Here is a 23,923-nt window from a genome sequence, read left to right as displayed (position 1 = left end):
CACAGTCTATATGGCTCCTCAAGAGAAATCCATGTGTTCTAGCTGTGTGACACTTCCCTGTTCTTATTTTTTTTTTTTTTTTTTTTTTTTGGTTTTTCGAGACAGGGTTTCTCTGTGTAGCTTTGCGCCTTTCCTGGAACTCACTTGGTAGCCCAGGCTGGCCTCGAACTCACAGAGATCCGCCTGGCTCTGCCTCCCGAGTGCTGGGATTAAAGGCGTGCGCCACCACCGCCCGGCCCCTGTTCTTATTTTTAATCCTCTGCAGCCTCTATTTTTTCAGGGGCAGGGGCAACATTTTTATCCTATCTTTGCCTATATTAATTTTCCCACTAAATTAATCTCTATAACAATCTCTTACTATATTAAAAACCCTCAGTCACCAAAATCCTATTTGAACTAACACTATTAATGTGTAAAATCATTGCTTCAGTTAAACAGTATAGCTTAGGAGGAAATCATAATAATCCATAGGTAAAAATGCCCAGTAGAACGGGATCTTTCCATGAGATAATCACACTCCATTAAAGACAGTGGGGATCTCCTCACGCTCATTTACACCATGCCAGATACCATAGAAAAATACCAGTGGCAAATATGTAATGACACAGCAGAGACAATTCTGGGGCTGAGACTCTGGGGGGCGGGGGCGGGGCAGAGCGGGGAAGGCTTGCCTATGAGATTCATCCATCAGTGCCTTGTATGCTGGTGAGCTGATCTCCTGAACTCAGTTGCCACCTGCTGCTCCTCTGACATGGCCTCCAGCACTCCGGTCTTAGAGAGGAGTCAAGGTATAGTGGCCAGAGTACTACACTTAGTCAGAAACCCCAATCCAAGTCCTGAGTACTCACCTGTTTTAGTTTAGTGGCCTCAGAGAAAACAATTGTTGTTGTTCAAGCTGAGGAATGTGAATTAATTAGTGATTAAACTAAGGAACCTACTATTCTAAACCCTAAGTCCTTATAGACATGGGGTGAGCTAACAGATATGTTCACAGCTGATTCCCAGAAGACAAAATTGCTACTCTGTACTGGGGGTTGAACCTAGGCCTTAAGCAAGGTAGGCACATGCTCTACCACTGATCCCTAGCCACAGCACTGCTCTTGATGTTAGAGGTAACTTTACTCTGTCCTCTCAGGTATTAGACAGGGAACTGAAAGATCTGTCCACTGTGGTGAGTCAGGAATTGGAATGTGTGGATCGGATTGTTATCAGCCAGCCAAAAGAAGTTCCTGCTCAGCTGTTGAAGGCATTAGAGAAAGATGCCAGAAATCTTCAGAAGTCTCTAGGCTCTGTGAGTGACTCTTGGAGTTCCAGACTCCTCCACCTCCAGAATGCCATGGAAGTGAAACAGGTAGTGTCTTGTTTTGGGGGTCTGTGAGATTTTTGTTTGGTTATGTTGGGGTCTTTTAAGATTTATTTTTAATTATGTGTATGTATATTGGGGGCTATGTGCATGTGAGTGTGGGTGTCAGCAGAGACCAGAAGGAAGATACCAGATCCCCTGGAACTTTAGTTACGGGTAGTTGTGAGTTCCCTAGTGTGGTTCTAAGAACCAAAATCACATGCTTTGTAGAGCAGCAAATGCTCTTAACCACCCAGGCGTCTCTCTAGCCTAAGGGCTCACACAAAGCCTGGAGAGATCTGGAGGGTTATAGTCTGACTTTCTGTTTATTTCCTAGACTACAGTGTTAAATCAGCACAAAGAACTAGGAGGCAAACTTGAAGATCTGAGAGCCTGGGTTGGCAGAACCAGTCTTACTCTGAACAGCAAGGGATATGACAGGGAAAGTGATGCTGACAACCTGAGTCACTCTCTCCAGCAGTGTGAGGTAAGCTCCACCCATTCCCACCGTGTCCTTTGACTTCTAACCCTTACTTTCCTTATGGGCAAATCAGTCTTTGTGCTTAATCTTTCTTAGAAAGGCTGAATTTCCCTTTTAGAAATGAGATGAGTTTTGTTTAATTTTGAAGATTATGTACTCCTAGACATTCAAACCCTGTGACTCTTTCTCCTCTCAGTTACTCTTGAAGAGTCCCAAGAATGGCTTTATATTACCAACTTTATGTCTTCTTTGTACTGAGCATCCAGGGTCTGTCTTTTGCCTGGTATCTAATCTTGCACAATTTCTGGAGAGCTTTTTGCCATTGATCATAAGTGTGAGTAGGCAAGCTTTTTCTGTAGGCCAGATGGTGCATTATAACATTGCTTTGCATGTCACATTTAGCCAGGAGGTCAATTATAGACAACTTGATCTAGAGAGATGCTCTCCCTCCCTCCCCGCTCCGCCCCCCTTCCCGAAAGGGTTTCTTTGTGTAGCCCTGGTTGTCCTGGAACTCGCTGTAGACCAGGCTGGCCTCGAACTCACAGAGATCCGCCTGCCTCTGCCTCCCAAGTGCTGGGATTAAAGGTGTGCACAGCTACCACCTGGCTTGGTTCTTCTTATTAACCAGTAAAAGAAAGTTAAAACTATGGCATATAGCTACATAGACATACATTTCCTTCATTAGTTGTTCTTTTTGTTACTGTTCTATTAAGTCCATTATTCTTTTTGTTGCTATATCCTAGAGTACATCAGCTCTTAATACTAGTTCATGAATTTTGTGTTACAGAAGGATGTCACCCTGCAAACTCTTTAGAAAGTCAAAAGGAACTAGAGCTGTTCCTCCTCTTCTGTCCTCTCCCTTCTCCTCCTCAGGACAAGTAGACATAAAGGTTCATCTGTGGTCAGTTGTGTACTTGGACTTCATTCTGCAAGAATTGACCTTCCCTTCGTTTTCATGCTCTATTCAAAGGATACTGAGAGAGAGGGGATCAGACTGTATCTATTCATTAAGATACTGTCCCAGGCATGGTCACACTGAGGCAAGGTCAGGCAGATCTATGTGAGTTTAAGTTAGCCTGGTCTACATAACAAGTTCCAAGCTAGCCATTACTACACAGTGAGGAGAGAGAGAGAGAGAGAGAGAGAGAGAGAGAGAGAGAGAGAGAGAGAGAGAGAGAGAGAGAGAGAGAAATTATTACATAAGAGTGCAGCAAGAACCATTCACAGTTTGAATATACAAACAGGGACAGGGAGATGGTTCTGCAGGTAAAGCGTTGGCCTTGCAAGTCTGGCGACATAAGTTCATTACCCAGAACTGATGATGGAAGGAGAGAACCAATTCCTGAAAGTTGTCATCTGACCTCCACACTCAAACAGTGGTATGAGTCCATCCGGATTGACACACACAGTACAAACAGACCCACCCACCCTATCATCATCACCAGTTTTAAGATTTTATTTTGGGACTTGAGAGATAGCTCAGCAGTTAAGAGCACTGGCTACTTTTCCAGAGACTTGGGCTCAATTTCCAGCACCTACATGTTTTAACTTCAGTTCCAGGGGATCTGATGTTCTCTTTTGGCCTCTGTGGGCTCTGTATGCACATGGTACACAGACATACATGCAGGCAAAACAACCATACACATAAGATAAAAGTAAATAAATCTTTTTTCATACAAATATTTTTTAAATGTTAAATATATGTGTGGGGACCTGTGTGTTTGTATGTGGGATACCAGAAAGGGAGTCAGATCTCCTAGAACTGGAGTTATAGATTGTCTTGTGCTGTTCATTGTCCTCTGGAAGAACAGTAGGTGCTCTGAACCACTGATTCATTTCTCCAGCCACCTAAAAATAAAAAGTTGTCTTAGTGAATCGAAGTAAGCTTCCTGCGTTCTCAGGACAAATAAAAATAGATACCTAAGCCTACATGCAGGGTGTTTTGTCTGCATGTGTGTCTGTGCACAGTGTTCATGTAGTACCCACTGAGGCTAGAAGAGGGCACTGAATCTCCTAGAACTAGTTATTGCGTGGGTGCTGGGAATTGAGCCTGGCTCCTCTGGAAAAGCAGCCAGTGCTCTTAACTGCTGAGCCCTCTCTCCAGCCCCAAACCTTGCATCAAAAATCAATGTTGTATTTTTTTAAAAACTTTTTATTTACTTTTTTTCAATTAAGTCAGAGCTGGTGGCATTGGCCTCTAATTTCAGGTGCTTAGGAGGTTGAGCTGAGAGAATCACAAATTCAAGGCCTTTCTGGGCTTTAAAAATGAGTTCAAGGCCGACCTGAGCAGCTTAATAAGATCCTATTTCAAATAAGCGAGACAAAAGGAGCTGGGTTGTGGCTCAGTGGAAGAGTGGATGCCCAGCATACACAAGCCTCTGAGGGAGCCCACAGAGGTTTCTTAGTGAGATCTGAGCTTGCTTTACCCAGCAGGGCTGCATAAGGGAATGGATTGACCACGTGCGTGGTTACCAGGTGTTTGGAAAGGTCTGCACTTGCCTGTGCTAGGGGGAGATCTTTTGCTCCACCCCTTGTCAGTCCTTTAAAAACCCTTTAGAAGAGACAGAAGGGGCTGGTGGATAAGGATCCAGGCCCTCCCGATCTATCCTGTGTTTCCTCTGTCTCTCTCCCTTCTATCCTTCTGTCTAAATCTCTATCCCTCTCTCCTCAAGAGTACCCTGGGGAAAATGATGGGAGCAGGTCCCCCATAAGCCTCTACCAAAATAAATAAATAATAAGAAGATTAAGTCATATATTTTGGATTACCAATAGTATGATTCTGTTAGCATAAATAATTGAAAACTTACTGAATTGTAGAGCTAGGTCCAGTAATGGAAGCATACTTGCAATTAGTGCCATGTTTTGGGAATTTATAAAGACCAAAAAGTGAGATTTGCTGTATTAAGTATTAATCAGTACCAATTATGAAAATATGAGACTTACCTTTAATTCTCAAAACCAGTAGCTTTTCCCTGACTTGAGAAATAAAAGTTGTTTGTTTGTTTGTTTGTTTGTCTTTCCCTGCTTGCCTTAGGAGATAAAACAGTCTATGGCTGAAAGGAAATCTCAGCTGGATGCTCTTGCTTTGGATATTCAGTTCTTTATCTCTGAGCATGAACAAGACTTGTCTCTTCAGCAGAATCAACAGATGCAGCAGTGTTTGAATGAATTACAGAGGTCCTTCCAGGACCTTGTGGAACAGACTGCAGCTCAGAGGGATGCATTGCAGGGCCATCTTCAGCAAACCCAGCAAGAAGTTCAGCTTAAGGTCAGGCTGAACCAGCAGCTGAGCTCAGTTTGTCTTTGGGGATGTCTTCTGGGGGTTTTCTGGCCGAGGCAGATTCCTCGGAACCTATCATGATTCCAGGAACCCGGGTTTACCAACTTGAAAATTTCATGTCCTGCAGGCCATTGTGGTCTGGCTGTTTTTCTTGTTTTATGTGTGTGAGAGAATATATATGTTTGTGTGCAAATTGCATGTGCAAGTGTTTTTCATTTTAGTGAGACTCTACTCTTACTATGTCCCATTGTCTCAACTTTCACGTAAAAATTGTAGCTATCCTTTCTGCCTGTTGCTTTCTCGGCGTTCACTGAGACTGTAGAGCATCTTGGCACTCTGAGCACTGGACAAGAATGGCTCTGGAAAATCAGTTTTATTACAGGCTTTTAAATAACTCATTATAAGATTCCTTGACAGTCTTCAAACATCTGAGAGAAATATTTAATCAGAATAATATTGTTTTAGCTATTTTTTGTTTTTGTTTTTAAGACAGTGTTTCACTGTCTTGCCTAGGTAGACTCAGTGTGGACCAGGTTGACCTTGAGCTCACAGAGATTCCCCTGTCTCTGCCCATGTGCTGTGATTAAAGGCACTAGCCACCATGCCTAGCCTTGTTTTTGGAATATTTAAGTTATTATTTTCTAGCACTTTTCTACATGCTGAAGTGCCCAGTTTTTCTCCAGTTTTGTTGTATTGCAACACAATACACAAAAGCAGAGTTGATGGTTTCTTTTTTCTTTTCTTTTTTTTTTTAATCTGATGATTGTCCTACCATTTCCCACCATAACTCTTACCTTGTAAAATTCAAATTCAACATAATTCAATTTCTAGTATCATCATAACCTTAGACTATCTTGAGTAATGCTTTTGTCATTTCTGCCATTTGAATGAATTGGTAAACAACAAAATGATAGTAGAATTGTCATGTTCCCCAGAAAACCTGTCTCAAGGGCTCCTGTATTATGCACAGTATAGTTGAGCTTTTGGGTCAGACTTTAAAAAAATTAGGTTAGCCAATGCCTTCTGTCCCCTGACACTGTCTGATTATTTCAACTATGTTGAAATTGAAATAAATCCTGATGAAATATTTCAGGCCGCTCTCCATACCTGAACATGTGCAATGCTCTTACCTCGTCATTTATACAGTGTAGTGTATCCTGTGGATAATTAATAAGGCAGACTGGTCTGAGCCACCTTGACTGCAGCAAGTGATAGAACTGCATGTGAACATTCTGAGCATGGAATTAATTCCACAGTGTGCATTAACCTCGTCAGAAACACTCTGCCTCTCTCTATTTGCTCTGAATGTGTGTGCGTTAACTTGTTTGCTTTGCTTTTTTCAGATTCAATCTGCACTCATCCTAACCCATGAAGATCCTGTTTCACAGCTGAAGAGCTCTTAGGAGTTCTCTTCCAGTGCTCCTCTTGTTTTTCCTAAAAAAGAGGCACTGAGGGCCAGTATGGTCACCTGTTTGTAAGTGCAGGTGACTCTGACATCAGAATGCCATCAGAAGGCAGTCTGGTGGAAACACTTTTTAGAAGGATGATCAGGAGAAACACATCATGCTCAATTGTTGCTCAGTTGGGTACTTTAGTGTCATGGAGCTGACCTGAGAAATGGGAAAGGATCAGGCATGGAAACATATTCCTCTGTCTCTTTCCCTGGGCCTGTCTTTTCCAGTGGAACTAGTATAGCTACCCCAGGCAGTTGCTATTCATGGACAGTTTTCTTCTCAAAATAGCCAAACCACACTCTTGAGTCTGCCCTGTAATCATTCTATTTAATGGTCTTATGCAGTTGTGAGACACTTGATTTATAAAGTCAGTTCAATTATTAAAAACCTCATTTAGCTTATCAATTATCCATACTCTTGAGGTTTTCTTTTTATTCTAATTACACTCTTTCACATTTCTGACTTAATTTACAGCATATCCTCTTGTTCCAAAGGAAGAAAGTCTCAGAGAGACAAATTTGTTATCCTCATCACTATCATGTGTGGTTTTCAATGTTGTTCATTCCAAAGTTGATAATACCAGTCTCCAAAGGAGCTTTCAATCTCAAACCTGCATTAGGAGCACATCTCTACAACTATTTCTGACTATCATTCCAACTGCACACCCAGATAACAGACAGCCCAGATGAGAGGAGCTTCTGGAATATGATTTCTGTGCCTTTTTCTCTTCCAGTGTTCTACCAACTTTTCTATCTATGATATATAATTGTTCTGTTTTACATTTCAGGAAATGATCTTGTTTTGTAAAATGAGAGTTGATTATTTCTTAACTCCTCTGCATTTTAATTAGACTCTTCAGAAGCAACAAAGTACCTGCCATCAGAAGCTGGAGGACCTTTGCAGCTGGGTTGGACAGGCAGAAAGAGCGCTGGGGAGGCACCAAGGTGGGACCTCGCAGCAGGAGCTTTGTGCTTTGCAGAAGAACCAAAGGGACTTGAAGGTCGGTGTGAATTCACCCTTCTTGCCATTGCTCCAGTAAATGTTTGTCCTGGCCCCATAACAGTGCTTAGTAACAACATCAGTGGTGAACAGACATTCTTGCCCTCAGGAAAGTTTACAATTTGATGGAAGAGATAGGCAAGTACACAAATTATCACACAAAAAAACGAGTCTAACTGCTAACTATTACATACATAGGCGAGAAGGACAATCTAGGGTTTTCTAGGGGGGAGAAAAGATTCCTTCAAAGAATGCCATGAAACTGAGAAGTGATGGATATACAGGGTTAGTGCATGAAGGGGTAGGAGGCAGAAGTACACCAGGCAGAAGCTCCTGCATCAGTCTTAAAGTAGGAGGGGAGCTGAACACAACATAGTGAGGAACTAAAAGAAGGCCCATTCCTCTGGGCTGCAAAGTGGAGGTCAGAGACACTGGTGTCACTCTTATCTTCTTGGATTTGTAGGCCACATTAGGGAGAAAAGATGATAACCAGGAGAACGCAGCCAGGCAGTGGTGGCACAGGCCAGCACTCAGGAGGCAGAGGCAGGTGGATCTCTGTGATTTTGAGGCCAGCCTGGTCTACAGAGTGAGATCCAGGACAGTTTCCAAAGTTACACAGAAGAAGACGACTTGAAAGGACTAGAGAGAAAGGCAGTCATCTTTGTTTCTCTCTGTTAAGGATTTGCAGGGTGACATTCAGAACCGTTCTGCCTCCTTCGCCTCGGCTGTCAAAGACATTGAAGGATTCCTGGAAGAGAACCAGACCAAGCTGAGCCCCCAGGAATTGACAGCTCTTCAAGAAAAACTTCATCAGGCTAAGGAGCAATATGAGGTTCTCCAGGAACGGACACGTGTGGCCCAGAAGGAGCTGGAGGAAGCGGTGACATCAGCCTTACAGCAGGAGACAGAGAAGGTAGCCAGTCTGCTATACTCGGTTTTCCAAAGCCAAATCTTGTACCAGCACAAAAGGTGGGGGCCTTTAGGAGCAGGTCCACGAGCTGGTCTTTTCTTTACCAAAAATATTCAGGAGTTCAGCTCAGGAGTGGTTGGTAAAAAGTGTATTTTAACAGAAACAAAATTAAAACTTGCTAGATCTATAGTTTGTACTTTGGCTTCGATGGGGTATAGTCTGGGTAGGAAAAAGCCGACGGTGTGTTTCTTGCATGAATATTGATTGACCTAAGCATATTAGAAAAACATCTATAGGGTCTTTTGGGGGCACAGGCTTTATTTCCAGGCAAGCTGTATTGTTACAGTGTGGACTGCAGGACAGGAGAAACTGGAAAACAGAACTCAAAGGTGAAGTCTTGAATGGTTTACTCAGCACCAGAGGTTTCAAGGGTTGAATTGGGTCCTTTGTTCGTCATGGACTCCTATACTAATTGGAGAGTAGAGATCATGGGAAGGAGAAGCAAGCTGCCCAAAGATGAGTGTTAAAAAGTATATGAATATACATCTTAGAATAGCTTTCTTGGTTTTCCAGACAGGGTTTCTCTGTGTAACAGCCCTGGCTGTCCTGGAACTCACTCTGTAGACCAGGCTGGCCTTGAACTCACAAAGATCTACCTGGCTCTGCCTCCCGAGTGCTGGGATTAAAGGTGTGCTCCACTTAGCACAGCCTTTTTAAGTAAAATACTTGAAGAGCTAGTGAGTAGAATTGAGAGGCAAGCTTAATAACTAAGTGTTCAGCTGGGCTGTGATAAAGGTGACAAACATTCCTTGTCCCTTCAGGGAAGAACAGCCAGATTAGCACGGTGCCTATGGTCACCTCCACATAGTTAGGGAGGATCCAGGAAAGCTTGCTGGATTTGCAGGACCTTTCTAAATTCTGACATTTGTCCATTTTGTTTGTTTATTTGTTTTATTGAGATGTTTTTGGTTATTTTTCTTTAAGCTGTTGAGCTATTGAGGAAATCTGGAGTTTATCTTAAAGAACTATTTCCACAGATTTTAGAAGATCCTCTTCTTTTTTGTATGGGAAGATTTCACACCAGAACAGAGCATCTCTTTTCCTTTAGCACTGGCCTTCTCTTCCACTTTGCCTTCCTTATTAACCCGTGGTCTCACATTGGAGTGTCTAAGGAGTTCTCACTGGAGTACTTCTGGATTTCAGAGTAAAGCAGCAACCGAGCTGGCAGAGAACAGGAGGAAGATTGATGCTCTCTTGGATTGGGTGACTTCTGTGGGGTCATCTGAAAGACAGCCACAGACCAGCCTTCTAGGAATGGAGCAGCTTTCCAGAGCTAGCCTTGGAAAAGGAGCCTTGGATGCCACCGATGGTTATGTGGAGGTGAACCAAGTACCAGAGAAACTGGACAGACAATATGAGTTAATGAAGGTAAGGGCAGCAGCTTGTCTGTGATGGGTTGTAGAAAGGAACCGCTCTCACTCTAGAAAACTGATCGCAGCCTTAGTTTGTGTCTTCAGTATCTCAGTAGCTTGGACACTGTTGACTGTTCTTGAGGTGCTTTCTCCTTTGCCTTCTGTAGCACTTTTTCACCCTAATCATTCTCCTTTTTATTTGGTCAGCCTTTGAAATACTGTTATAGTTCCAGGTAGATCCAGCCCTCTTCTCATCTATCAGAATATGCTTTACTGGAGCTGAAAAGATAGCTCAGTCGGTAAATTATTTGTCACATGAGCATGAGAGCCCAAGTTTGATCATCAGAACCCATGTTAAAATGTTCGACATGGTGGTGCATGCTAGTAATCCTAGCATGGGGGAGATGGAGAAGGGAGCTCCATGGGGGTCCCAGCCAGCCTATCCTAGCTCCAGGTCCAAAGGAGAGAGTAACTCAAAAAATAATGTGGGCAACTTTTGAGGAATAGCACCCAGAATTGATCTCTGGCCACACCTGCATACACATGTTCATGTGTACATATAGAAACACACACCCAAAAAACAATATGCTTACCTTGGGTACTTTCGTCTAAGTACAGTACTTCAGTTACCAGTATTGACATATTCCATGTATATGTATTTATCTTGAGCTGACATCATTAATGAGTTTCAAACCAATATACAGATCCATCTGCCTCTTTGCAACCTGTAACCACACATTCTGCAACCTGAAAATAGAATTCATCTGTGATCTGCAACCTGACCTGACCTGCCTGTCCATCCAACCTGTTCTTTGCATGTTCCTTCTTAATTTCCCAAACTAATCATCATCCTAGATTTCTTTCTATCACTCTCCCATATTGAGCCATCTTGTTTCTAAGATGGTGTGTCCCCCAAGAACTTTGCCTTCCAGGTAAGTCTAAACTCTTCATACGGTTGATGGTCCTTATTGCCGCCCTCCTAGGATCTGTCCTGCTCCCTTGACCTCGTCAGTCATCTTCCTTCCCTTGAGCCTCCAACTGCTGAGCTCTCACTCTCCTGAGCTTTGTCGGACTTGTAGGATTTTCTTTCCCCCTAACTGTTGAAAATAAAGGAAGGCATGGCTCGTAGTTTTTTTGGGGTGTTTTTTTTTTGTTTTTTTGTTTTTTGGTTTTTTTTTTTTTTTGCTTATTCTTCAGATCCTAGCTTAGAGTCTCTTCCTCTAAAAAGTACTTCTTCACCACTCCCACATAGGATATTCTTTCTACCCAGCAGTGTTCCTCATTCTCTGTGTATTCTTATGGACTTCAATGTAGATTTTTGTCATATCTGACCCTTAGCTCATTACATCCCTTTAGTAGAGACTTGTAACACCTTTTTGGCATTCACATATCATCTTAAATATAGTATTATCTCCCTACAGTGGTAGGGTTTTTTTTAATTTGTTTGTTTTGTTTTTGAGATAGGGTATCACTGTGTAGCTCTTGCTCTCCTTGAACTCACAGAGATTAAAAGTATGTGCTACCACACCTGGCACTACAGTGAGTGGTAGTTTGAGACAGGTAAAAACTGCTCCACCTCTAGCATCTCTACCTCTAGCTATAAATATAACCAAATTGTTCACATTTTCCTACTGATGTTCTTTGGGGTGTTTTTTTCTCCAGGCACGTCACCAAGAATTGCTCTCTCAGCAGCAGAATTTCATTGTGGCCACCCAGTCAGCTCAGGCCTTCCTGGACCAACATGGTCACAATCTTACATCTGAGGAACGACACAAGCTGCAAGAGAAGCTAGGCGAGCTGAAGGAGCAATATGCAGCTTCCCTGGCCCAGTCGGAGGCAGAGCTGAAGCAGACGCAGACACTACGAGATGAACTGCAGAAGTTCCTGCAAGACCACAGGGAATTTGACAGCTGGCTAGAACGGTCCGAGAATGAACTAGACAGTATGCACAAGGGCGGCAGCAGCCCTGAAGCCCTGTGCTCCTTGCTAAAGCGGCAAGGAAGCTTCTCAGAGGATGTCATTTCCCACAAAGGAGACCTGAGATTTGTGACTATCTCAGGACAGAAAGTCTTAGACACAGAAAACAATTTTGAGGAAGGCCAAGAACCATCAGCTACCAGAAACTTAGTGAATGAAAAACTGAAGGATGCAACAGATAGATACACCACTCTCCACTCTAAGGTAAGGGAGACCCCATCAGTCTCCAGAGAAACAATCATGGCAGTCCTCAAACAACCATGTGTCATTTCTGAGGCTCAAAATATGAGCCATGAGCCACAGGCAAATGGGTTTCATGAGCTATAGAAAAATGCAGACTGTGGGTCCACGGTCCAGCACCTAGTCCTGTCGTCTTTGGGATGCGTGTCACACCACTGGGGAAGGCAGAGGGAGGGGCTCATCTTCCTGTATCCTGACCAGCATCTTGAGCTTATCAGATACATAGCACAGCAAAATTTGAGCCAGCTGCAGTCATTATTCCTAGACAGTGTGTTCTAGGATGTATGTATCCTTATCTTCCTGTGTAGCACGAATCCTAATTATCTTATAATAAAAACCTACAGCCAGATATTGGGGTAAATGCTGAAAGTTCAGAGGAAACAAGCCACAGCCACTTCTCACCTGCCAGCTCCTCAGCAGAAAGGGGAAGACCTTGTCTCCATGAATCCTCAGATTAAATGCCCCTGAGTCCTCAGCTGAAAGGGCTGAGTTCCTGTCTCCTCTTACCTTATATGCCTTTCTCCACACAGCCATATCACTTCCTGTCTCAACCTTCCTAGTGCTGGGATTAATGGCATGTGTGCTTCCCAAATACTGGGAGCAAAGGCATGAGATCCCAAGTGCTGGGATTAAAGGTGTGTTTAATCTAGTGGCTGGCTCTGTCCTCTGATCTTCAGGCAAATGTTATTTGCTAGAGTACAAACAAAATATCACCACATTCCTGCAAATCAAAAAAAAAAAAAAATTCTTCCTCCGAAAGTTGAGAATCTACACACCACTCCCTATCTTACTGTCAACATCTCTATTCTCCCAAAAAGGACGTTTTTGTTTTTGTTTTTTTTTTTTTTTTCACCTTTCATTCCTGACTTTTGCCTACAATCTGATGTCTATTTCTTTGGCGGCATGTCATGCAACTCATTAAGTCTTCCCAGGGACATAAAGGGTGAGATGACTGTTTGTACAGTACAAAACATGACGAACCCGCTCGTAGACAGTTAAACCAGTGTGGGAAGCTGCAGTCCGTTCTGCCCAGCAGGACAGGGCTCTTTCTTTGAACACTGTTCTGGAAGCTGCTACCTTTGGCTTCTTTCTTCCTTTGGCGTAGTGTACACGATTGGGCTCTCACCTGAACATGCTGCTGGGCCAGTATCAGCAATTCCAGAGCAGCGCTGACAGCCTGCAGGCCTGGATGTTGACTTGTGAGGCCAGTGTGAAGAAGCTCCTCTCAGACACTGTTGCCTCTGACCCTGCAATCCTGCAACAGCAGCTTGCAACGACAAAGGTAAGCAGATACGGACCATGTTTGTGTGTCAGGGTCTTCTGTTCCATGGCTTAGAGGGAGCTAATGAAGTAAACACTAATAAATGCGTTCGTTGAGATGTCTTAAGTAAGATCTAATCATAAATGCTTTAGTATCTATGGCTGTGGATAAATAGAATTTCTCTATAAGGTTGGTTACTATTCTAGATTACTAGAATCACCTTTAATTACTACTCACTGAAATGTGTGGTTTTTGTTTTCTTTTGTTTGTTTGTTTGTTTTTGTTTTGGACAAGCAGCAGTTACAGGAAGAATTGGCTGAGCACCAAGTACCTGTGGAAAAGCTGCAAAAAGCAGCCCATGACCTCATGGAAATTGAAGGAGAACCATCCCTGGACCATAGGCCTATTCAAGAAACTACAGGTATGAAGCAGCAATGGTAATCCTACCCCCTTAGGTCTACTGTGATCTTCGATTTGCAGTATATAGCACACAGTGTCAACAGGTATCCAGAGCACTGAGCTAAGGGTGGGGACAAATGGGTGCAAGATCTCATGAAATAGCTCGCTTTCCAGTGAACCCTGTTACTGCACTGGAGACTCGTACCGCCGGCTTCAACCCTTTCAGTATCTGCTCTCTAGTTCTTCCCTGAGTCTTTCATTTTCTAAGTAAACTTGTTGTTCCCAAGTTTTACGGCCTTTAAAGTTTCTCCTGTTTCTTACCTAACGTTTATTTCATTGTGCTTGCCATGAATGATGAAATCCTGTTCATCTTTCAAGATTTAGCCAAGGGTACAGCATGATGGCTTTAGTCAATACATTATATATTCGAAAATTGCTAGAAGAGTGGATTTTTAAATGTTTTTAAATGTTCTCACCACAAAAGTGCTAAGTGTGTAAAGTAAGCATGTTAGCTAACTTGATGCAGTCATTCCATAATGTGGGTGCATCTTAAAAATAATTTGTATGCCATAACTATCTAACCCATTTACTTGACAAGGGTGAGGGGAGGGAAGGAGACAGACCTGAAAGCTTACGGCCTTTGTCAAATCCTAACCATTACCCCTGTGTCTTAGTTACTTTGCTGTGATAAACACCATGACCAAGGCAACTTATTTAGGAAACATTAAATTGGGCCTGCTGTTCTAGAGGGCTAGGGTCCATGATGACAGAGCAAAGGCATGTTGGCCTGAACAGCTGAGAGCTCCCATCTTGAACGATAAGCAAGATACACAGGGTGCACTGAGCATGTCAGGAGGCTTTTGGACCCTTAAATAAAACCACCCTCAGTGACACACTTCCTCCAACAAGGCCACATCTCCTAATCTTGCCATCTGGGGACCAAGTATTCAACAGTCTAAGACTTATGAGGGAACATCTCATCAAACTACCATACCCTATCACTCAAAAAAACAAAAAATAAGAAATAATTATTTTGAGTTCCTCTAGGACATACTTCTAGTACAGGTATAGTAATCAGGGCTGTTTTATTGTTAGTTGTGTTGTGTTTCCTCTACGTATGCTGATTGGCAATCTTCATTTTGTTAAGACCAGAGACTTTATCTTAATTATCTTTAGTCCTTGGTATATTGCATAATTTTTGGCTCTTACTAAATGCCAAATAACTAATTAATTGTATTTGGCTCCTATACTAATATACTTCAAAAATATTCCATTTGTTTTAATGTCAATTATTTTTAATTAATGTATGCAAGTTAAATACTTCTACTTCTTGAGTATTTTGTTTGTTTGATTTTTGTTTTGTTTTGTATTTGAGGCAGGGTCTAACTATGTAGCCCTGACTGTCCTGGAACTCATTTTTTAGGCCAGGGAGACTTCAAGTTTACAGAGGATCCACCTGCCTCTGCATCCTGAGTGCTGGGGTTAAAAGTGTGTGCTACCGAGCTACTTTCTTTCTTCTCTTCTCTTCTCTTCTCTTCTCTTCTCTTCTCTTCTCTTCTCTTCTCTTCTCTTCTCTTCTCTTCTCTCTCTCTCTCTCTCTCTCTCTCTCTCTCTCTCTCTCTCTCTTTCTCTCTCTCTCTCTTTTAGTTTTTCGAGACAGGGTTTCTCTGTGTAGTTTTGGTGCCTGTCCTGGATCTCGCTCTGTAGACCAGGCTGGCCTCAAATACACAGAGATCCTCCTGGCTCTGCCTCCTGAGTGCTGGGATCAAAGGCGTGCGCCACCACTGCCCAGCCCAGCTTTTTGTTCTTAAAAATATCTTACAAAAATAGTGTCCAGTGTTTCTTCTCATGGTCTTGATTCTCCAGATTCCATATTCAGCCGCTTCCAGAGCCTCTCCTGTAGCTTGGCTGAGCGCTCTGCTCTGCTGCAGAAGGCCATTGCTCAGTCCCAGAGTGTTCAGGAAAGCCTGGAGAGCCTGCTGCAGTCCATGAGGAAAGTTGAACAAAACCTGGAAGGGGAGCAGGTGGCATCACTCTCATCAGGGGTCATCCAAGAAGTCTTGGCCAACAACATGGTAAGATTTTGTCTTGTATGTTACTCTAGGGGGATTATTTATCTTTTTTTTGTAAAAATATAACTTTGAAAAAGTAACAGGAGAATAATTCATGTCCAGGAATCTTCTGATAAGGTTGAAAGGTGATGACTAATCTATGTAGATATTTCGACTACTCAGACTGGGAGTGTAGCTCAGTGATAGAGCACACACTTAACATGGACAATATCATGAGTTTAATCTCCAACATCACAAAAAAGAAAGAAAAATTTTCTCCCCAATTTCCAAACCACTGTTGAACCCAAGGAAAAGTGGTGGGAGCAAAATTAACTTGGTGAATTGGATAAAGAACTAAAGGGTATAGCATCCTTCAGGCTCAGTTATAGTCCTTCAGTCTCCTTGAGCATGGAGTTATTAAAAGTTATTAATTGGTGACTCAGATATATTAGAGTAAGTAAGCCCCAACTGACAGACTTGCTCTTGATGACAGAAACTGAAACAAGACATTGCTCGGCAAAAAAGCAGCTTGGAAGCCACCCATGAGATGGTCACTCAGTTCATGGAGACGGCCGACAGCACCACAGCCTCAGTGCTGCAGGGCAAACTGGCTGAGGTGAGCCAGCGCTTCGAGCAGCTCCAGCGCCAGCAGCAAGAAAAGGAGAGCAACCTAAAGAAGCTCCTGCCCCAGGCGGAGATGTTCGAGCAGCTCTGTAACAAGCTTCAGCACTTCGTGGACAACCAAAGTCGAATGCTGGCCTCTGGGAATCAGCCAGATCAAGATATTGCACACTTCTCCCAGCAGATCCAGGTGAGCAGTCATACCTGCCGTCTTGGTAGAATAAAAGGAAGGGCAAGAAGAAAACTAGCATTTACTTAGCACATACTGTGTCAGTAATGCTGGACACTTTACCTGCATGATCTTTGAATTATGAGACCCAGCTTGTAAACCAGAAGTTGTTCGGCCATTTTAATATCCAGGAAAGGCGCAAAGCTACACAGAGAAACCCTGTCTCGAAAAACCAAAAAAAAAAAAAGAAAAGAAAAGAAAAGAAAAATAGTGTGGATTTCTTTCTCATTCCTGCTGTATAAGGTTAATCCCAGATGAGTAGGTTCATTCAGCTCACTGTAACCATATGCAGGTTGATAGAGACTTCATCCTAACATGTGCTTTGATGGTTTCTTCTGTAAGAGGAGGAGGAGTACATAGCATAGCCATTTACAATTCATTAGTCAAAGCAGATTTTAAATACCCATACCCAACTTTCAAAGATGTTGGGAAATAGTCTACAATATATCTAGAACTGACAGAACTGGAAATACTATGGGAAAAGTATTGTCAACTCCCACTAATACATACTTAGGAGTACGATTTCTGGGTCATAGTATTATGTATATACTTAAAAATAGTGGTCAATTTGAGTTCCAGAATTTCTAGACAGCCCACATTCCCATCTGTAGTACCTCACATACGTTCCTACATTATTGCCTTAAGTTTATTCAACTTACCCTTTTATTTTTTACATTTCATTTGTGGGGAAGGGGTTGCAAGTGGAGGTCAGAGGACAATTAGTGTAAGTCAAACATTAATTAATTAGGGGATTAAACACAGTATATCAGGTTTCTATGTTACTTTCTGCTGCTGTGATAAAATCCCATGACAAAGACAACCTAGAGAAGAAGAGTTTATTTTGGCTTATGTCAGGTTCCGGGGGGATAGGGGTCTGTTGTGGCAGGGACAGATGGCAGCAAGCGGCAGGCATAGTGACTAGAACAGGTAGCAGAGCTTATGTCCTCAGTCACAAGCATGATACAGAGAGAGAGTTGGAAGTGAGGCAAGGCTGTAAGCCCTCCAAAGTGGCCCTCAGTGATGTACTTCCTCCAGGAGGCCATGCCTCCTGAACCTACCCAAGCAGTGTCACCAACTAGGAACCAAGAGTTCAAATCCTGAGCCTCTAGGGGACATTCCCATTCCAACCACCACTGCAGTCTTGAGAGAAAATATCTGTGCCGGCTCAGCCATTTCACCAGCCCTACCTAATTTTCTTTTTTCCATTTCTAAGTAGGATCTTACTGCTTTGTTTTGGATCCTAAATTTTTTAGTTTTGTTTTGAGTAATTTTAAGCTTTGTAGTAGGAATGGCCCAGGAAATAATAGCTGTCTTTTCCTAGATTCACGAATTGCTAATTAGTTTATCTCTTTATAAAAATACCAGAGATAGTTTAATTATGAACAATATTCATTATTTGTGGTATGCAAAAGTTTCACCAAATTCAGTCAATAGGATCCCCTTTAACCTGTGTCCTATGTCCTTTTGACATATTGTCATCAACATAGGAGTGCCTTCTAATTTCTTTGTCTTATACCTGAAATCAGTTGTTTTCTCCAAGAAGCCCTGCTTTTGGTAGGGAATGATGGTTAGAAACCAGAATCTGGACACTAGGTAAAATAGATAAGCTACTGAGATGTCGTTGCTTCTAGGTCTTGTCACCAGATAGTATTAGGAAAATAGGATATCATGAAATCATGCTAATTATCTAATAGAAGCTCAACACTTTAGGATTCTTCCTTTATTCCATATTTGTATCTTCCTTTCTTATATACAACGTATATAAGAATTTTGAAACTGTGCTGTTATTTCTACCACAACACACATATAAAATGGAATTGAAGATTTTTGTTTGTTTTAGCATGTAACAAAAAAAGTCCCTATCTCAAACAAGGTGGAAGGTGAAGACCTACAATAGAGGTTGTCCCTATGACCTCCACATGCACAATGTGGTATGTGCATGCCCACACTCACATACAAGAACACACACACAAGAAACAGACACACACAAACCATGCCATACACACACATGTATATTCACAGAATGGTTTAAAAAAAAAAAAAAGATAATGGGTCAGATAATTTAATATATTGCTTGCTCAACAGGAGCTCACTTTGGCAATGGAAGACCAAAAGGAGAACCTGCATACTCTTGAGCACCTAGTTACTGCACTGAGTTCTTCTGGCTTTGCACTGGACCTGTCTCAGCACCAGGACAAGATACAGAACCTCAAGAAGGATTTCACAGAGCTGCAGAAGACAGTTCAAGAAAGGTAAGTGCTCACCTGGGTTGGTCATTGATCCAGAACTGTTCTTGTCTTGCTAAGGGATGAGATGATCTTTACCTCCTTACCATAAAAAGGAGTGTCCAGAACTCTGCTACTGAGCCCATACTTCAAAAAGTGCCTCCTTGCTGGCAGTGGTGGCTTATACCTTTAATCCCAGTACTTGGGAAGCAGAGGCAGGCAGCTCTCTGAGTTTGGGGCCAGCCTGGTCTACAGAGCTAGTTCCAGAACAGCCAAGGCTACACAGAGAAACCCTCTCTCAACCCCCCACCTCCCCACAAAAAAAAGTGCCCCCTTTACGTAAGCTACCCAATACACTTGATGCTTATTGATCTCTATTACTAATTGATTCTTCCCAGTATCAGGTCTGAATGACCAAAAGCCCAGGTCATCTGAAGCAAACAGAACAAATTTGGATAGTAAGTGGGATTGTGGCTGAATTTAAAATACGGCAAAAACTAGAGACTTTCCAGGTATAATTATGAGTTATATTCATGGGCTGGAGAGATGGCTCAGCAGTTAAGAGCACTTGCTGTTCTTTCAGAAGACCTGTGTTTGGTTGCTAGCACCCACACTATAATTTCAGAGGATCAAATACCCTCTTTTGGTCTCCTCATGCAAATAGTTACAGATAGACAAGCAGGCACACATATGTACTTGTCAATATCTTTTGGATAACATTAAGTTATTTAATAGAAACATTCAGATTCATCTTTTAGCACTAACACAGGAATGTATGACAAATGCTTGCTGATTTTGGTTTACTGTTAGAAACTCAGGATTTCCAATTAGAAGCCTTACATGGATTTAAGATCATGAATAAGACTTCCTATCTTGGTTTAGATACAAATGCAATATTGATTTAGCAGGTGGTCACCTTGATGACTAGAGGAAAACTTGCTCAAACCAGTTACAGCCATGTGTGGTGGCACACACTTGTAATCTCAGTCCTCAGGAAATAGAAACAGAAGGATCAGGCATTGAAAGCCAAACTTGGCTACATATGTAACTAGTGTGAAGCCAGCAGAGGCTATAAGACCCTGTCTCAAAAATAAATAAATACTTAGCAGCAGATTGAGTGACTTGGTTAAGGACAAAGGCCAAGAGGGCTTTTTCTTCTCCCCACTGTTGAAGCTACCAGGAGAACCAGGATCTTTGGATTGATCCCTGATTATGGCCACTCCTTGATTTATTTTATTTATGGACATGTGTAGCCTATGGCCAATCATCTAACTTCTGTGAACTTTAGATTCAGCACTCAAGTCAGATTTCTTTTTAAGGCTCGTGTGTGTGTGTGTGTGTGTGTGTATACACCTGCATGAGTTTATATGCAGCACATATATACCTACAGGAACCTTCAGAGGCCAGAAGAAGGCTTCTGGAATGAGAATCATAGATGATTGTGAGCCACCATGTGGATTCTGGGAACCAAACCCAGGTCCTTTGGTAAAGCAGTGAGTGCAGTTAACCACTGGCCCATCTCTCCAGCCCCTTGAGTTAGTTCTTGAAAGAGTTGAAATGTATCAGAGCTGGACTGGAGATCCAAAGCCAGCATTCTTTCCATTGTATCATAGTATCTAAATAGCAGGCTCCCTTTAGTTTTCTTACTTTCACTTTAGCCTAGAGTAAGATTAAAGACTTCTTTCCCTAGAAATATCCAAAGAAGGGCAATAGATTCTTGAGTTTGATGCTTTTTTACATTGTGTGTTCAACCAAATTTACTATGGAAAGGAAGGGCCCTGTTAGGAAATTGGTGCCTACAGTCCCAGGATGAACTTAGTTTTAGTTCAAGTTCATTTTATAAATCTTAGTTGACGAGTAACAAAACGTTTTTGTTCAAAGAGAGAAAGATGCATCAACTTGCCAGGAGCAGTTGGATGAATTCCGGAAGCTGATTAGAACCTTCCAGAAGTGGCTGAAAGAAACTGAAGGAAATATTCTACCTTCAGAGACTTTCGTGAGTGCTAAGGAGTTGGAAAAGCAGATTGAACACTTGAAGGTAGGTGAATCTGTCCACATCGGAATTCCCTTCTTGATGTGGTTTTATATGCCTACCATTTCAAAACCAAAGTCAGGCATCTCAAAGCTTGGCAAGTGGCAGTTGGAGAAATTCATGTCAGCCTATGCTACTTGAAACATGGTTTCCAAAAATCTAGCACAGGCTATTTCTTAGATGCCTCTCATGGTATGATAGGAAATTAGAATACATCGTAAGAAAGATTGGTCAAAGTCCATTTCTTGAGAAGCTTGCATTTTCATCTTTGGTTGAGAATCATTATTACTCATGCTTGAGATTTAGATAGCTGCACCTGAGCAGACCCTGATCAGCAGGCTGGGTGAGAAGAGCGAGAACACCTCTGGCTCATTGGAAGGTGAGAAGCACAGGCTTGGAAGACGACTTCAGGGCTGGAAGCAGTCTCCCGCTTTGACTCTCACAACAGCTGACTAAATAACTATCATGTGTTTGTCATTTCTCTCGCTAAAGCAAGCTGAATCAAGAGCAGATGAAAGAAAAGAATTTGGTTTATTTCATAGAATGGATGCTAAGAGAATCTGCCGTTAGAATAATCAAGGGAAGAAGAGGTTCCTCAGCTTTACTAGTTTATAGGACCCTTACTGTTTGAAGAAAAATTGTAATCCACTGCCCCCCAAAAAGTAAAACCTAATGAGACCTAATAATTCCACATGCTAAGTACTCAGAGCCAAACAACTTAGTATTTGTTGTTCACATGGGTCCAACAAATGTCACTATATTTCTCTGAAAATTCTTAAATATTCTGCATGTCAGCATATCATTTTAAGTCTGGACCCTAAACAATAAAAAGTGATTAATGACTAATTTGACAAGCAGTGACTGCTTGTCAGTTTGAAGTAGTGTGTGTGAGCTTGCTAGATATTAATGGTTCCTTGTCTTGCTCTTCCGCTTACAATCAAATCAAGCTAAGTCAGCTCCAGTGGTCCCACAGAGCAAGGTACTGAAGGCTAACACACACACATCCCTGTTCCAGAATGATTAGTGCCCCCATTTCTGTGGCAAGCTGTCATGTTCTGGAGATTTAGCCTTTCCTGTGGATAATTGAGCTCTGTCTCAAACCCAATATAAGTTTCTCTTGATAAGTGCACAGTGTAGCCTAGGTCTATATTTCTGTACATTTCAAATATCTGACTTCTCTTTTATTTTCCAGTTATTTCCTCTCTTGTTTTTCACACTTGCAAATTGCTATCTTCACTCAATGCTTCCCCCACTCTGTGTCTCCTCTTGTACTCTCAGAGTTCATTAATTATTCATATTTCTGTAGTAACATTTATTGCATGATAATGCACTTGATAACCCAAACTCTTAGAGCTATGTCATAAAATAAGGTATAGAGACTCAGGCCTCTAGTCCCAGTACTCAGAGGCTAAGGCAAAAACTTAAAGAGGCCACCTGGGCTACATAGTAAGACACTTTCTCATAAACCAAAAACAAGTCCAGATGAGGTGGCATAACTTTCATCCCTGCTGGGAGACAGGCAGGGGAGTCTCTGGTCCAGCCAGCCTGGTCTGGGAGGATTACACAGCCAGGGTTACATGACAAGACCTTGTTTTGAAAAAACAAAACAAAACAAAACAAAAAAAGCCAAGCTGGACAGCGGTGGCGCACACCTTTAATCCCAGTACTTGGGAGGCAGAGGCAGGTGGATCTCCAGGAGTTCTAGGTAAGCCTGGTCTACAGGACAACCAGGACTACACAGACAAACCCTATCCAAGAAAAAGAAAAGGAAGGAGGGAAGAAAAAGAAAATAAAAGGAAAAAAATAAAAATAAGTCAGTAAATGAAATAAATTTGTCAATCCTATTTATTCTATTTTGTCCTCAGTGTTGGGATGGTGCCTAGCCAATAATAAGTATCAATAAATATTTGATACATGACCAAATGAAACAAGTTTCTGAAAATTCTAGAGTATCATTTTTGCAATTCTTGACTGACTAAGCCAGTATCTTGTAATGGCTGAATATGTAAGCATACGTTTGTTGTTGTTTTTGTTGTTCTGTTTTTCATTCATTCATTCCTTCCTTTCTTTTTTGGGGACAGTCTTACTATGTAGCTCTGGATGGTTTAGGAATCACTATGCAGACCAGTCGAGCCTTGAACTCCCAGAGACCCTCCTGCCTCTGCCTCCAAAGTACTAGGATTAAAGGCATGCGCCACACACCCAGCATGAGCATAGTTTCTTGTCAGAATGATAAGAGGGTTGCTGGAGAGATGGCTCAGCAATTAAAAGTTCTTGTTGCTCTTGAGAGGACCTAGGTTTGGTATCCAGTACCCACATGGTGTTTCACAACCCATCTATAACTCCAGTCCCAGGGTATTTAATCCCTTCTGGCATGCATGTGGAATATCCATGTAAATATATATATGCAGGCAAAACACTCATTCATACACATAAAATAAAATGGTAGGGACTGTGTCTGTAACAGCTCTTCGTACTGACAAGGAAAAGGCCCAGATGTTACATTTACTAATTTGGTTCTTTAACAGGGTCTTCTAGATGACTGGGCAAGTAAGGGGATTCTGGTGGAAGAAATCAATTGCAAGGGTACTTCCTTAGAAAATCTCATTATGGAGATCACAGCACCTGATACCCAAGCTAAGACAGGTGAGTACAGGTTCTTCAAAATGTAATGAATACATGTATCCACCACTCCTTGCTTGTAGCCTGTGGAGACACCTTTTTGTTTCATTATAATAAAAATGGAAGTTGAATATGGGAAGAAAGAAGATCTACCAAGCAATATACTCTCTCATTCTTATCTGCTTCTTACCTTGCTAAACAATGCTGCTCCATTTTACAAAGTTCTTCTAAGTAAGTGAACTGGTGGGCCCACTTAGAGCTGTCAAAGAATGTAGAGTTAAATTTTTCATCTTGGGGTTCTGTTTTGAGCAGAAAAGATATGGGTGTGTTAACATTTTTAAACATAGGCAGCCTGGGTGGGTATAAATGTGATGTCTAGAGAGAAGCT

General features: G+C 42.0%; 1 protein-coding gene across 1 annotated transcript in view; it reads left to right on the top strand.

Moving 5' to 3' along the window:
* Macf1 (microtubule actin crosslinking factor 1) overlaps positions 1-23,923 on the top strand; it is a 322,169-nt gene that overhangs the window by 202,424 nt on the left and 95,822 nt on the right. Inside the window, exons 38-51 of the mRNA XM_059254918.1 lie at positions 1,136-1,351; positions 1,680-1,829; positions 4,858-5,091; positions 7,408-7,557; positions 8,236-8,469; positions 9,670-9,894; positions 11,541-12,059; positions 13,201-13,377; positions 13,654-13,777; positions 15,622-15,830; positions 16,300-16,617; positions 18,742-18,908; positions 20,763-20,919; positions 23,442-23,559. Of these exons, the coding sequence (XP_059110901.1) occupies positions 1,136-1,351; positions 1,680-1,829; positions 4,858-5,091; positions 7,408-7,557; positions 8,236-8,469; positions 9,670-9,894; positions 11,541-12,059; positions 13,201-13,377; positions 13,654-13,777; positions 15,622-15,830; positions 16,300-16,617; positions 18,742-18,908; positions 20,763-20,919; positions 23,442-23,559 (2,998 nt within the window). The remainder of the gene's footprint in view (positions 1-1,135; positions 1,352-1,679; positions 1,830-4,857; positions 5,092-7,407; positions 7,558-8,235; positions 8,470-9,669; positions 9,895-11,540; positions 12,060-13,200; positions 13,378-13,653; positions 13,778-15,621; positions 15,831-16,299; positions 16,618-18,741; positions 18,909-20,762; positions 20,920-23,441; positions 23,560-23,923) is intronic.

This window comes from Peromyscus eremicus, chromosome 2, assembly GCF_949786415.1.
Source record: "Peromyscus eremicus chromosome 2, PerEre_H2_v1, whole genome shotgun sequence".
Classification (NCBI taxonomy): domain Eukaryota; kingdom Metazoa; phylum Chordata; class Mammalia; order Rodentia; family Cricetidae; genus Peromyscus; species Peromyscus eremicus.
This window is presented reverse-complemented; position numbering and strand designations above follow the sequence as displayed.